This window comes from Cariama cristata, unplaced genomic scaffold (genome assembly GCF_000690535.1).
Source record: "Cariama cristata isolate BGI_N322 unplaced genomic scaffold, ASM69053v1 scaffold31870, whole genome shotgun sequence".
In the NCBI taxonomy this organism is placed as follows: Eukaryota; Metazoa; Chordata; class Aves; order Cariamiformes; family Cariamidae; genus Cariama; species Cariama cristata.
In genome coordinates this window covers 1-13,476 of record NW_009594617.1, presented here as the reverse complement: position 1 = coordinate 13,476, position 13,476 = coordinate 1, and the positions used below count along the sequence as shown (strand labels likewise).

The 13,476-nt window shown below is 47.8% G+C and overlaps 2 protein-coding genes across 2 annotated transcripts in view; both read left to right on the top strand.

The window, feature by feature from the left end:
- Positions 1-8,825, top strand: part of P4HB (prolyl 4-hydroxylase, beta polypeptide) — a gene marked incomplete at its 5' end in the record, with an annotated part of 9,128 nt that extends 303 nt beyond the window's left edge. The window contains 9 exons of the mRNA XM_009698716.1: positions 717-850; positions 1,067-1,204; positions 4,223-4,327; positions 4,605-4,730; positions 5,178-5,378; positions 6,045-6,165; positions 6,392-6,573; positions 7,026-7,112; positions 7,764-8,825. Coding sequence (XP_009697018.1) covers positions 717-850; positions 1,067-1,204; positions 4,223-4,327; positions 4,605-4,730; positions 5,178-5,378; positions 6,045-6,165; positions 6,392-6,573; positions 7,026-7,112; positions 7,764-7,850 — 1,181 coding nt within the window. The remainder of the gene's footprint in view (positions 1-716; positions 851-1,066; positions 1,205-4,222; positions 4,328-4,604; positions 4,731-5,177; positions 5,379-6,044; positions 6,166-6,391; positions 6,574-7,025; positions 7,113-7,763) is intronic.
- Positions 8,826-11,601: 2,776 nt separating this feature from the next.
- Positions 11,602-13,470, top strand: PPP1R27 (protein phosphatase 1, regulatory subunit 27). Its single transcript, XM_009698703.1, has 3 exons — positions 11,602-11,795; positions 12,908-13,058; positions 13,335-13,470. Exons 1-3 carry the CDS (start codon positions 11,609-11,611, stop codon positions 13,456-13,458), a joined length of 462 nt encoding a protein of 153 aa, XP_009697005.1. The 5' UTR covers positions 11,602-11,608; the 3' UTR covers positions 13,459-13,470.
- The last annotated feature ends 6 nt before the right edge of the window (positions 13,471-13,476 follow it).

The window sequence follows — 13,476 nt, the reverse complement described above, 5'->3', positions numbered from 1 at the left end:
CAAGGTCCACTGTGACAGCGACCCAGGGAGTGGAGCATGAGGGGGAGCGGCACTGCAACTGCAACCGCGGCTCTGGGTGGGTGTTATTCTTGGGGGTTTGAGGAACAAGTCTGCCTTTAACAGGCTTTCTCACCTAATGCTGGGCAAATCCCTAATATGAGCTAACGCAGATGGAATTGTTTTTGTGCAGGAAAGCAAAGCAATCCAAGCTTGATTTGTTGCTCAGCTTGACTTTATTTGAGCAGTGTAGCACCCAGAATTGAAAAAGTGGTTGGGTAAAGAAACGTAAGATGTGAGATAGAGGTACAAGGAAACCCAGAACAAGCAGAATTCAGCTAAACCAAGTCACAATGTGCTGGATGCTGAGGGTAACATCTAGAATACTGATTTTGAAAGGAAAAGGTGATATATTGGCATGAAAAATACTAGCATCTTGGAGAAGCGCTGTTTTGCTGCTCAAAGTTTAAGAATGTGATTGGGCTAGAAGCAAGAGAAGAATAGATTCCTGGGAGTCCCTGGTACCTTGACTGAGCGATTAGGGATTAGTTTAATTACACTAGGAGTGAAAGGAAAAGAGTTGCATAAACCATATCTCACTTCTTCTGACCTCCTAAACAGCTGTTGAACAGGCTTATCTCAAAGCTTACGGGTTTTGTGTTCTTAAACTTAGCGAGGGGGGGCGAAAGTGAATCAGTGTTCTTATCTTTCTCGTGTAGCTGGCAGAGAAGCAGATGATATTGTCAGCTGGCTGAAGAAACGCACTGGCCCAGCTGCAACTACATTGACAGATGCTGCTGCAGCGGAAACATTAGTGGATTCCAGTGAAGTGGTTGTGATTGGTTTCTTTAAGGTAGAGTTTGTACTTCCATTTGAGAAGCTCGTGTGTGTGTCTAGGACCTTCCCTGCTTTCTACCCCATGGGGACCTGAGAGCTGGGGAAGGCTCTGTAAGTTGTGAAACACTTGCTATCCTGCCTTACTTGATCTTCTAGTTCTCTGGCTGGTAAGCCCTGGGATGTTTATGCTTCAGTTTGTGTCCAATGTGAGACACATGTCTTTATTCTCCAGGATTTGACATCAGAGGCTGCAAAGGAGTTCTTGTTGGCAGCAGAAGCTGTGGATGACATTCCTTTTGGGATTTCCTCCAGTGCTGATGTCTTCACCAAGTACCAGCTTAGCAAGGATGGTGTGGTCCTCTTTAAGAAGGTACTGGTTGGTGCAAAGCATGAGCACCACACTTGAGTCTTCTGCCTCTTCTTACCTTTTGTCTAATTAGATTCAAATGAGTGCAGCCCTGGATGAAACAGCAAAAGATCCTGTGCTGTCAGTCTGGCTGTTTCCAAGCCTCAGACCCTGGGGTAGGGGGGAGAAGAGCAGAACCTGCAGCACCTTTGTCAGGTGGTGGAGCCCCAGGTCCCTTTGTGGGGCACAGCTGGCAGTGGAGGGGCCCACAGAGGGCAGCCTCATTGGTCTCCCAGCCTGGTGCTGCCTTCCCAAAGCTGCTGGGTTTTGGGTTGAAGCTGTTGCTTCACTCACTTCCCTGTTTCTTGGATATCTGGCTGCAGTGCAGTAATGGTCAGCGCAATCTTTAAAATAGTTATGGCTGTAACTAGTGAGGCCTCCTGTGCCCCTCCCTGAACTTCAAAGGTCTTAAACAGAATGGTAGCCAAGTTCTTGATGGCTTACCATGATGCTCTGTGTTTGATTGTGGCTTAGCAAAGTGGCTTTTAAACATACTCAATATTGACTTCTGCTGCAGTCACAGTCGACAGCTGTGTCCAAGAGTTGTTCTGTCTCTCACACTGCTGTGGGTTCCATGGTGTAGTGATGCCAGCAAAGTTCCTAAGAGGATTTGCAGTTCCAGCTGACTAGGCTGGGGCAGTTGGATTATGTGCAGAGGGATGCTGGCCATCTACAGAATCAGAAATAAACTTACTGATGCCTTTTACTATTAAAATCCAAGTCACTGGGGTTAAATTCTGGGTTTGAGAAGACAATAGAGGCTCCTTAGATTTGGTGGTACTGCACACATGGGTGTGGTGAGGCAGGACAGAAAGCTGCTTTGGGTTTGTGCTTATTAAATCTGTAGTCTAATCAGTCCTTGGTCTGATCAGTTTGACCTAAGATAAACTGAAGAGCTGAATGAATTTTTATTTCATTCTTCAGCTAAAATACCATATTTTATTCCACTATACCTCTGAAATTGTAGTTATTTTTATGGTGCTAGAGGCTTGTAGACTTAAATTCTCAGTCAGAGGTCCCTCAGATCAGTATGGCTGAGGGTGCAAGTAAATTATCTGGCTAATGAGTTCAAAATGCTAGGGTTTTGCAACTAGAACAGTTGGGGTGGGTGAAGGGAGTAGTGTTTTGTTCTTGGCTGACTTGCTGCCTGTGTCTTGCTCTTCTCACAGGTATAGCTTTCTGTATGTAAGCCTTCTGTATGCTGTATTCATGGCTAATGCTAGGTTGAAATAGCTATTTGCAGGGGTTTTCTCAAGTTTTGTTCATGTCCTTTGGCAAACACTGAAGTCCAAATAGAAATGCTCCTCTAAAACTGACCGTCTCTTGGACTGTGGGGATTACTGGCACTGGGCTCCAAGCAGGGCAACATAAGAGATTGCTTTGAAGTGGCTAGGTTACAGCTAGGGCTTCCAGCACTGACAAGTTACTACCCTGGGTTTTATGTAGTTACCTGTACTTCTCATGTTTATCTCTGTAGAATGGAATTGTGTTGATTTGATCTGGTGTACTGTCCTCTAACCCTTAAGTCCTGTGAGCTCTGTTAAGGTTTCCTCTGCTTCTGAACTGGGGCAATGGCAGGACCAGACTTTAACAGTAAAGGAGTTTTCAAGCTATTTTCCATAAATGTAGTCAATGTCAGTACATCTGGAATGAAAAGCAATTCTGTGCCTGGCAGCTTCTGCTAGGTGTGTTAGGAGTGGGAGGAACCTTGGTCTGAAAGGCAGTTCAGGAGCCACTGGTGGGCTGGGATACTGCAGAAGTGCTCTGCTCTGTTGAAGAAAAAGTGAGATGCCTTTCAGCCTGTGAATGTTGCCGCCTTGTTCCTGTTTTGGTGCAATGTCATGGTAGTGCTGTGAGAGCTCTCAAATATGTCCACCCCAAACCAAGGTGAAAGAGAGCACCAATGGTAATGAAATACCAGGGTATAAGAACCAGATGGCTTATTTTATCAACAATTACGTTTTTGGACTTCAGCTCTGCTTCCTGCAGTTACCTGGGTCTAAACTGAGAGGGTTTGTTGGCTCGTCATTCTCATGTCATTCTTTGTGTGAGTTGTCCAGATTTGTAAGAGTCTCGAACCGCTGTTCTGAAGGCTCTAAGGCAATGTTCAATACTCTTTAAAGTATTTAGAAAGTTAATTTCCAACACAAAGTGTTTTTCTCAGCTTTTCAGCTGAGACTGGTACGCTTCCTCTAACAGAAGGTTATCCGAGTCCACTCTCTGGCTTCTGCCAGTAACTCAAGCATTGCCCTGCCATGGGACTGCTGAGTTATCCTGCACATCCTCTCTAACCTTGATGATCCTCTACAGCTGTTCCCTTTCCAGGCTGTCAGAGAGGGTTCCAAGAATCCTGGTCAGGGATACAGGTGATGCCCTTTTTATATAAGGGATCTGGCACTTTTAGTGTCATGTGTGTTAAACATCTACTGTTGTCTCTAACAATAGAGACTGAAAGAACCCCACAGAGCTGAGTAAATTACTATTTACTTGCAGTGCATGATAGCCTTTGCTATTAGACTTCTTTTATAGCACCGTCTGGTTAAAGTGTGTGCGTCTGCTCTGACTTTGCTAATTCCTGCAGAGCAGAAAGCTGCCTGTGCTCTGGTAGCTTCTCACTGGTCTATTTAATGCCTTCTGTGAAGCTGTAGGGCAGCTGTTAAAAGTCCTTTCTTGGTGATCTGTTTCACAAATTGTTTCATGGTCGTGCAGAACAATGCCAAGTTCTAAGTTGACTGTCTTGTTGCTGCTCACCTTTTGCTGCTATGGGGTAATGTAAGGCTTTGGTTGCCGGGAAGACGAACACCTTGATCCAGATTTTCTGTGAACATGTGGTGACCTTGTTGAGAGATGGAAGTCTGCTCTGGACAAGTGCAGCTGACATCCACTGGGGCAGTGACTCTGGTGTGAATGCATCTTGTATCTTGAAAGAGATTTGTGTGAGATATGGAAGTGTTCTAATGCAAGAATATCTGGGTTTTGCAGTTTGATGAAGGCCGTAACAACTTTGAAGGGGATCTCACAAAGGATAATTTACTGAACTTCATCAAGTCTAATGCGTTGCCTCTGGTCATAGAGTTCACTGAACAGGTAGGTCTTTAGATAAGGTCTATTCCCATAGCTACTACATGAATATAACAAAGCTTAAGTTGTAGGTTGTGTGGCTGTGTCTTATCTTGGAGCTGACACTAGTTTGGGGTGGTGGAGAAGTCTGAAGAACACAAGGGAAGGGAGGTGTAAGCTTGCTGTTCAAAGCAGTTCTGTAATATTGGAGGCTCCTGTGGTCTAGTCAGAATAGCAGAGCCAAGCTGGTCTTGACATTGATTTACCTCTCTTCCAAAAATAAAGCTTATTTTCTACTCCTCAGACTGCTCCTAAAATCTTTGGAGGAGAGATCAAGACTCATATTCTGCTGTTTCTACCAAAAAGTGTGTCTGACTATCAAGATAAACTGGACAACTTCAAGAGTGCAGCTGGAAACTTCAAAGGGAAGGTGAGGTGGATTTCTTGGACTACGAATTAAGTGACCACCTCCTGCAGAGAAGTGTAGCTCTGTCTATATCCACCTAACAGCTGTGGAGGAGGACTTGAAGCTAGCTTTCTCTCTACCTGTGTCTCTTGATAATAGGTGACTGAGTCACTTACTGGCTTACACACTGGCTTGCACAACTGTTGAAGGAATAGCAGTTAACTCCTGACTTTCCTTCTTGTGGATGTAAATCTGACTCTGCCTTAATGAACATCAGTGCCAGGTCTGTGTGCATGCTGCTTGAACTGTTGTGGCTCCAGCATTTGTGCTCTGACAGGGTGCCCTCGTAATAGGCTTGGAGAAGGAAGAGTGGCCAGCTCAGCTACTACCCATACGAGTGTGTATAAAGTATCAATAGCCAAGAGACGTACTTGTCTTCACCATACTGCTTTTGACTTTTTTCCTCCAAAGATCCTGTTCATCTTCATAGACAGTGACCACAGTGACAACCAGAGGATTTTGGAGTTTTTTGGCCTAAAGAAAGAAGAATGTCCAGCTGTACGTCTGATCACACTGGAGGAAGAAATGACCAAATACAAACCTGAATCAGATGACCTCACAGCAGACAAGATCAAAGAGTTCTGTAATAAGTTCCTGGAGGGCAAGATCAAGGTAATAAAGATAAATGCTGCTGGTGGCGAACCTACTGGCTGAGCAAGCATAAAAACACTCTCCCTGTGAGGAGCTGTGTGAGTCATCTGGAGAAAATCCATCCAACTAATGTACAGAATATCTAGCAGGGTTTGTGCTGAGAATGAAAGGCAAAACTACTGGGGCATGAAGACTGTAGGAAAGCAAGTTATGTACTGGCACCTGAGTACAATAAGAGCCTGCTCTTTCTGCTGCTTATGGTAACCATGCTGTTTATCCAGTTGATCTTTCTGCCAGTGATCTGTGGAAGGTGTGAACTTGTGTGGCAGTTTAAAGAGCTTTCAGCTCTAATCTGCTGGATGTAGCCATATGCAACTTACTCCAGTAGTGACTGTTTAGCTAAACTCAGTCCTGTGTGAATGATACTGTCAGCAATATTGTTTCCTTCCTACAGAGCTCAATTGCAGTTCTCTCTGCACAAGAGCACCTGTTATTCCCACTTGTTCAGAGTGAGAAAGACTTCCAGTAAGCAGAAGAGGAAGTGACTGATTCATCTGATTGCTCACAGCCTATGACTGAGGCACTGAGGGGGATAGTTAAACTTGGGTTTTCCAGCATATCTGATTGCATGTGCATTCCAAGCAGCTGTGTAGCAAACCTATCCCTGAATTTCATGTCTTATTCCAGCCCCACCTGATGAGTCAAGATCTTCCTGAAGACTGGGACAAGCAGCCTGTCAAAGTTCTAGTTGGGAAGAATTTTGAAGAAGTTGCTTTTGATGAGAATAAGAATGTCTTTGTAGAGTTCTGTAAGTACCTTTCAACAGCTGATTCCAAATAACTGGCATGAAAGGAGTGCCAAAATACCGCCTGACCAAGTTTGGGGAGAAAGCATCTTACAGAATCTAAGCTACAAAGGGAATGCCTCAGTTGAAAAGATCTGTGTGAACTGTCTGGCATGGGTGCTGTGAGGGGGAGTGGTGGGTGGTAACTTGTTAGGTTGTTGGTGCTAGCTATGTTTTTTGTACTTAACAGATGCCCCCTGGTGTGGTCACTGTAAACAGCTGGCTCCTATCTGGGACAAACTGGGAGAGACCTACAGGGACCATGAGAACATTGTCATTGCCAAGATGGATTCTACAGCCAATGAAATAGAGACAGTGAAAATCCACAGCTTCCCCACACTCAAGTTCTTCCCTGCAGGCTCTGGCAGAAATGTAAGAAGGCAGCTGACCTTTACAGAGATCACATAACAAGGGATCACTAGAAATGCTTAGTTGCCTGCTTGAGTGCTGTTTTGCACAAGGCCTTTGGGAGGGTTCTCCATTCTGTAGGGATGGAACACATCAAGTCTACAGGACAACAGAGACCCTTTGTTGGGGGGCTGGGCTGTAGGAAAGAGCTTGGTGGGGGTGGGAAGTGGGAATGGGGAAAAGAGGGAGCATAGCAGAGGACGGTGTGCTCATCTGCAGGCTGTTCTTTCCTCGCAGTGATCTCTGAAGTCTAGTGGCTGAGCTGTTTTCCTTCGTCTCATATGGGTGAAGGTGAATTTTTAAATTCCCTTTTGCTTGGCATGTTAACTGTTGCTCAGAAATAGAATTCTCTTCTCCAGGGGCATGGTTCTGTAGGTGCCCATAACCATTATCTTAATGTTTTTTTTCCTGTGTAGGTAATTGACTATAATGGGGAGAGGACACTAGAAGGCTTCAAAAAATTCTTGGAGAGCGGAGGTCAGGATGGGGCAGCAGCTGATGATGTGAGTAATGTTAATAGAGTACTCTGGGCCTTCAGAATATGGAGCATGGGTTGGATCTGGTGCTGTGCTTGAATCCTCACTCCTAAATAAGATCCTGTGTTGTTATGTGGCAGGAAAGGATATTGTTGGTGAACAAAAGTGTCTGCATATGTGACCTGTTCAGTTGCAGCCTGGCTGGCCATTGGCCTGTAATGTGCTCCTTTAGTAAGAACACTTCACTTAGGTGTGAAATAAATGTTCTTGGGAGACTTAAACACAAATGCATGGAAACTGTTGATGCTATAACCTCTAAATCTACACAAGCGGTCTCTGGTTGTTGTACAAGCTGCTGGAGTACTTGGAGGGCTTGTTCTTTATTGAGAACTCCTCAGCACCTAGAACGTGAGCAGTATGATGATCATTACATATGCAGTACATCTAGTTGGAAGCTCTTCACCTGCTGGGGTTGAGGGTGTTACAGGTGCAGGTAGCAGCTTCCAGGGGTTTCTGATCCTTAATGTCCCAAATTCAGAGCTCTTGGTAGAAGTCCCTGGATGTTTAGTTAACATGGTGGCCCAGAATAGTGAACAGATCAGAGAAGCTGTACTGTGCTTGGCTTTGGGATCTGACTAATGTGCCAGAAACCAGTAGCTATCTTTGTAACCTATACAGGATCTGGAGGACCTGGAGACAGATGAAGAAACAGACCTTGAGGAAGGTGATGATGATGAGCAGAAAATCCAAAAGGATGAATTGTAAAGAGAAGACTGATCTACATAACCCCAAAAAATCAGACACTAAATTGGTTGCTGTTACGCAGCCCAGTGAGTCAGAAACCCGTTAAGATTTAAAGCAGAAGGTGAATGACGAAATCCAGGGATTGGCTTTTAAAGTAACACTTTACCCTCACTTGTCTGTACCCTTGATTATCTTTTCTTTTTGCTCTTGAGAAGGGATCTGTCACTAGGTAGCCAGCCCAGCCAGCTGGGCTAATTTTTTTATTGTGATGTACTTTTTTTTTGTACACAGCTTTTGTTTGAAGTATTCTCTTCTGGGTAGAAGCAGATTGTGAAGCGGTAGCATAAGTTCAGTGGGCCAACATTCTGGAGCCTTGCCACTAATATCTTCCAAGAAAGCTTCTTTCCTTTTTCCTTTTAAAACTAAAGCCCATATTTGATTTCTGTACCTGGCAGGGTCTGTAGTGGTCTCAGCTGTTCTTCCCTGGAATCAGCTTTCAGTATATGTAGGGGAAGAGGCAGTAGGCTGATGGCATCATCCTGGTGAAAGGTGTATATGAAGGTGCTTCTCTTCATGCTGGCCAGATGTTTCCATTCCCCTCTGCTTTAAGACACTTGGAGATGACTATTCTAAACACCTGGAAGGGTGGAATACTGTGTGCACTGGCTGTGGCAGGCTCTGAGGGTGGAGGTGATAGCTGGCTCACCAGCTTAAATGAGACCTAGCTGTGTTGCCATCCTTTTGATCAAATGCAAGACTGTTTTGCAATCACTTTCCATGCATTATTTTGAATGGGTTGACCAGGCAGGTGGGTGGTGTGGGAGGGCCTGATAAAATAGATCAAACAGGACATTTGCAATTACTGGGTTTTGGGGAGGAACTTGAACAGGGGAGTGCCTCAAAGGCCTGAGCTGCATCAGGCTGGTTCTTAGCATTCCGCTACAATAACGTTGGAACTGAATTTGTTGGCCAAATAAAGTTGAGATTTTAATACTATTATGTCTCTGTCTTTATCAATATAGAATTAGTGTATTTGACCTGAAAGAGGATCAGAGTTCTAGGGTGGCTTCTCAAGGGACTCTGCCAAAATGGTGTGTGCTTGTCAGCTTTCTCAAACTTTAACTAAATACCACATTTTTGAGAGAAACTATGCTTTTTGAACACTTCTGGTTTTGCAGGTGGCTTCTGGTACCTTAACCTGAAGAAATTTGTATTGCATAATCTATAAAGGAAAAGAACTTCAAGATGACCATGTCATGTTTGGATTAAATCAGCTTGTGCAGGCAGACAACAGCTCTATTAGCAGTGAGCAGACATGGGCTTCGGCTCTGAGAATAAGCGGCTCTCTGCTTGCCAGCTGGCTTGAGGTGAGAGGACCTCATTGCTCTTAAGCAGTTAACCAAGGAATTTGCCTGCATGGAAACCTGGGGCTGCCTGTAGCTCTACTAGTCAGGCTCACATGATCTGGTGAGCTACATTGCTATTTCCAAACCAGTCACTTACTGCTGAGAATATTTTTGTAAGAAAATACACTATAAATGTCATATGGTGGGGCAGGGTGAGGCTAGAGGACAACTTGGGAGGCTAGTGGTGCCTGTCACTGAATGTGTGTGCACTGGGGTGGCAGAACCAGGAGCATTGTACAACACTTGACCTGCAGCACCAGCTCCAGCCTCCTCCTGTGGTTCCCCTGGGGGCAGAGCCCCTGTGGAGTCCTGGCATGGTATGTGCAAACCTCCTATGCATTGGCACCAAGGCTGGAGCCAAACAGGCAATTGCTGACTGTGGGGTCAGAAAATGGTGTTTAACAGAACAGGCAGTTGCAATCAGTTGTGTTTTGTAACTGTTCCCTGCGGTTACACGGAGAAGGATCTTTGAAGATGCCTTCCTCCAGGGCTGTGACCTTGCATGTCTTAAGGCAGGCAGGGGACTTGGTCTTAGTGTTGCCTGGCTGCAATGGCTGTACCCCAACGGAGCAGGCAGTGCTAGTGGCTGGTGTCAGGGCTGGTTGGTGGTTGCCTTGTGTTTTGGGGTTGGCAGGAAGAGAGTGCTGCCAGTAAGAAGTTCTGCTGGAAGGTGCTGGCTAGGACTTAGCTCAAAAAGGTCCATTTTGTGAAGCCAGTTAGAGTGTAAACGAGGCTGAGCTCTGCAGTGATTCTCCTCTGTTTATGGTCCGAGACCTGAGGAGGGAGGCTTTTCTCATACACCAAGGCTCCTCTTGGCAGAACAGGACTCCATCAGAGTCATCTTGTGTACACAGCTAATTGCTGTTCCAAGAAAGCAGGCTAAAAGTGTTTTGTCTCCATGGCAGATACCTCAGCCTCCTATCGCATGGTGTTCTGTCTGATATAACCCTGAGCAGAGATGCTCAGCAAGAAGATCAATATATCTGCCAGAAGATAAACAAGTGCAGGCAGTTCTGAGGCGTGTGCCTGACTGAGCTGTCAGCCCCCATGCTGGCAGGGGTTCAGGACAAGGGTCTGCTGCAGAAGGGGCAGAATGAAATCTCTGTGACTCCTAATGTGGGACAGGGATTCTTCGTGATGCACCTGCTTGGATAATCCCCATCAGCACAAAACAGAGCACAGTATGCTCATGTATCTGAAATGACCAAAGTTTGATGGGGAAAAAGCTTGGAGGAGCACTTGTTGCTTGAACCCTTGATGGATCTGAAAGATTCCTCTGTGGTAGATAATCTGTTTTGGGCCTTTGACAGCTACAGCTGGAGAGTAACAAATGCAGGAATTGTCTGGTGGTGGTGCTATTCTTCCGAGGCTGTTCTGTAGAAGCCTGCCTTTACGTAGCAGCTGCTTCCAAGTTTGAGGTAGGACACTGAACATCACAGACTGGCATTGTAGGCTTCTGGTTCTGCGCCTGCATCAGGAGCACCAGCAGCACCTCTGTCCTTGCAAGGGCACAGGTGGTTTCCAATGTGCTGGTGGTGTTCTCCATGCTTAGCTGTATGCTGTCTCACAGTCCTGCTGGGTAGCACAGCTCATTCTGCTCCTTTCAAGTCGTCTGATGCAAGTATAGGAAAGTGACTTAGCTCTGAATGTATTTGGCACCATAGCTCGGACACGTCTGCATCGCGCTGGCTGGTTGCTACATGACTGGCTGGTTCCCCTTGCTTGGTGATTGTGCTTGCGTCTTTTCCGTGGCACACGTGCATGTGTGTGTGTGAAGGCCTGCTGCTGGGAAGTTCTGTTCTCAGGTCCTTGGGCTCCTCTGAAGGGCTATCCATGCAAAAGCAAGAGTAGATTTCACCCCTTGGATGGGCACATCAACAGGTGGGTGGTAAGATGAGACACCAACTTCTGCCCAAAAGTGGGAGGCTGCAGGCCTGGGCGGCTCGATTACGAAGTATCACGGCAAATAGCATGAGCTGCATGTCCTCAAAATAGCCCATAGGAGCCTATATAATGCGATGCCCCTGGAGAAACATCAGTCCTGGGCCAAGGGCCTGCGGGTGAACTGCGTGTGCCCAGCGCCACCTCCTGCAAGCGGCATGGGAGCGTAGGGAGAGCCCGGCGGCTGCTGCTTCCCTCCTGGCGAGGGGGACTCGCACCCACTGGGGACACGGTCACGGGCGTGGAGGGAGCGCAGCGGTGCAGGTGCCATCACACCTCTGTAGCAAGGAGGGACCTGACAGGCGGAAGAGAAAGCAGTGCTTCGAGGCCAGCGAGTGCTAGGGCCAAGCACTAAGCAACTCCGGCTGCTCCTACAGCCCCCCTGCCTCTGCTGCTCCTCTCCCTCTGCAGTGTCTGAAGGGTGCGATCAGCATGAAGGACTATTACCCAGTCTCAATGCCTCGGTACAGTCGGTACGCCCAGAGACTGCGAGCCTCACGCACTGTGCACTTCCCCAATGATGTCGTCTTTCAGGACCATATCAGACAGGGGGACCTGGAGCAGGTGGGCCGATTCATACGTGCCAGGAAGGTGACGCTGGACACCATCTACCCTTCTGGTGAGTGCTGCTGGTCTGGCGGAGCTGGAATCTGCGCAGCGGCATGCCTCAGCTGGGCTGCGAGGGAGATGAGAGCGAGCTGCGTGGCCAAAGCTAGGACGTGGGCCACCTTCGGCAGGGTGACAGGTTGGAATCCAGGCGTTTTCCTCCCTAGTGAGGAGTAGTGACCCCAACATTGCCAAGCAGGGCCCAAGAGAGCCCTGTGCCAGCGCCCCAACATCTCCCCTTAACAGCACGGTCAGCGTAAGCTGCAGGAAGGAGGGGTAGCTTGCCTCCAGGGCCCTTCAAGGCTTGACAGTGCACCTGCAGTGTGGTGGGACCTAGAAAAGCAACGGTGAGCACAGGCTGGTCTGCGGAGCTCTGGACAGATAGTGGGGTTCCTGCCTTTTGCCCCAGTTTGGGGGAAGAGTGGGGAGAAGCGAGGCTCCACATTTTGTTCCTGGCTCTGTCCATTTCTCACCAACACTGTTCTTTCTTGCATGTCTGGATCTGTGGACTTGCGACATTTATGTTTGTGGGGAAGGCATTGTGTTCTATTTGCACCTAACCTCACTAGCAACTGTTTATGGAATGCCTTGATCCATACTGGCTGGTGCAGAGCCCAGATTTGTCCCTTTCCTGTGCTTGGCTTCAGCTTCTGCTGTCACATGGCCATGGAGATAGGATCTCAAATGACCCCAGGCTTCCTCCCATCTATACTGATTGCTTCATTACTTGCTCCGTAAGGAGCTTCCGAAACTTGGACAGAGCAGGACCCTGGAGACACTCTTCTCGTGTCCCCGTGTGAGTCCTGGCTAGAACTCAGGGCAGCCCGCTGGCTGGGAGCTCTGTGAGAGAGGGCAGCTCCTCCTCCCTTAATCTATCCTGCCTGGCCCAATGGGGAGGTGGATGCTACGCCATCTTAGATAGGGTATTTATGTCGTAGAAGAGGAACAGAAACCTGTGGGAGCTCCTCTTGCTTCCTCAGTCTTTCTTTCTTTCCCCAAACTCATCTGTCTGATAATGAGGTTTTGCTGGCACCTCTCTTTTCTGGGCTGAGGACAACCTGCACTTGTAAGCTCAGCATTAAGACTCCTTCCCCAATCCAGGGCTAACAAATCCTTTCTTCCTAGGCATGGCAGCCCTCCATGAAGCTGTGCTTACTGGAAACCTGGACTGCGTCAAGCTCCTGGTTAAATACGGCGCTGACATCCACCAGAAAGATGAGAATGGGTGGACGCCCCTGCACATGGCCTGCAGTGACGGCTATGCTGACATAGCCAGGTCAGGATCACCTCTCCTGGGTTGTGATGAGAATACTGCTGCGTTGCAGAGCCCCAAGAACCGCAGCTGACAGCAACAAGGCTGGAGCGGGCTCCGGGAATCTCCTCTTAGGAGGGTACCCGGTACCTGCAGCGTATGCCGAACTGCCTGGGCCTTAAAGCTCCCTATGTCTGCATCCAGGCATCACGGCAGTGGGGTATGGGGGAGCCCTGCGAGCTGGGAAGGGCCGCCCGCCTGGCCGCTGGCCCTGCCGGTTCAGCTCCCTGTCTCCTGCAGGTACCTCATCTCCCTCGGGGCCAGCCTGGAGGCTACCACCGACACTGGGGAGAAGCCCTCGGACCTCATCGACCCCGAGTACAAGGACCTGGTGGAGCTCTTCGAAGCCACCACGATGGACTGAGGCGGGACACGGCGAGGA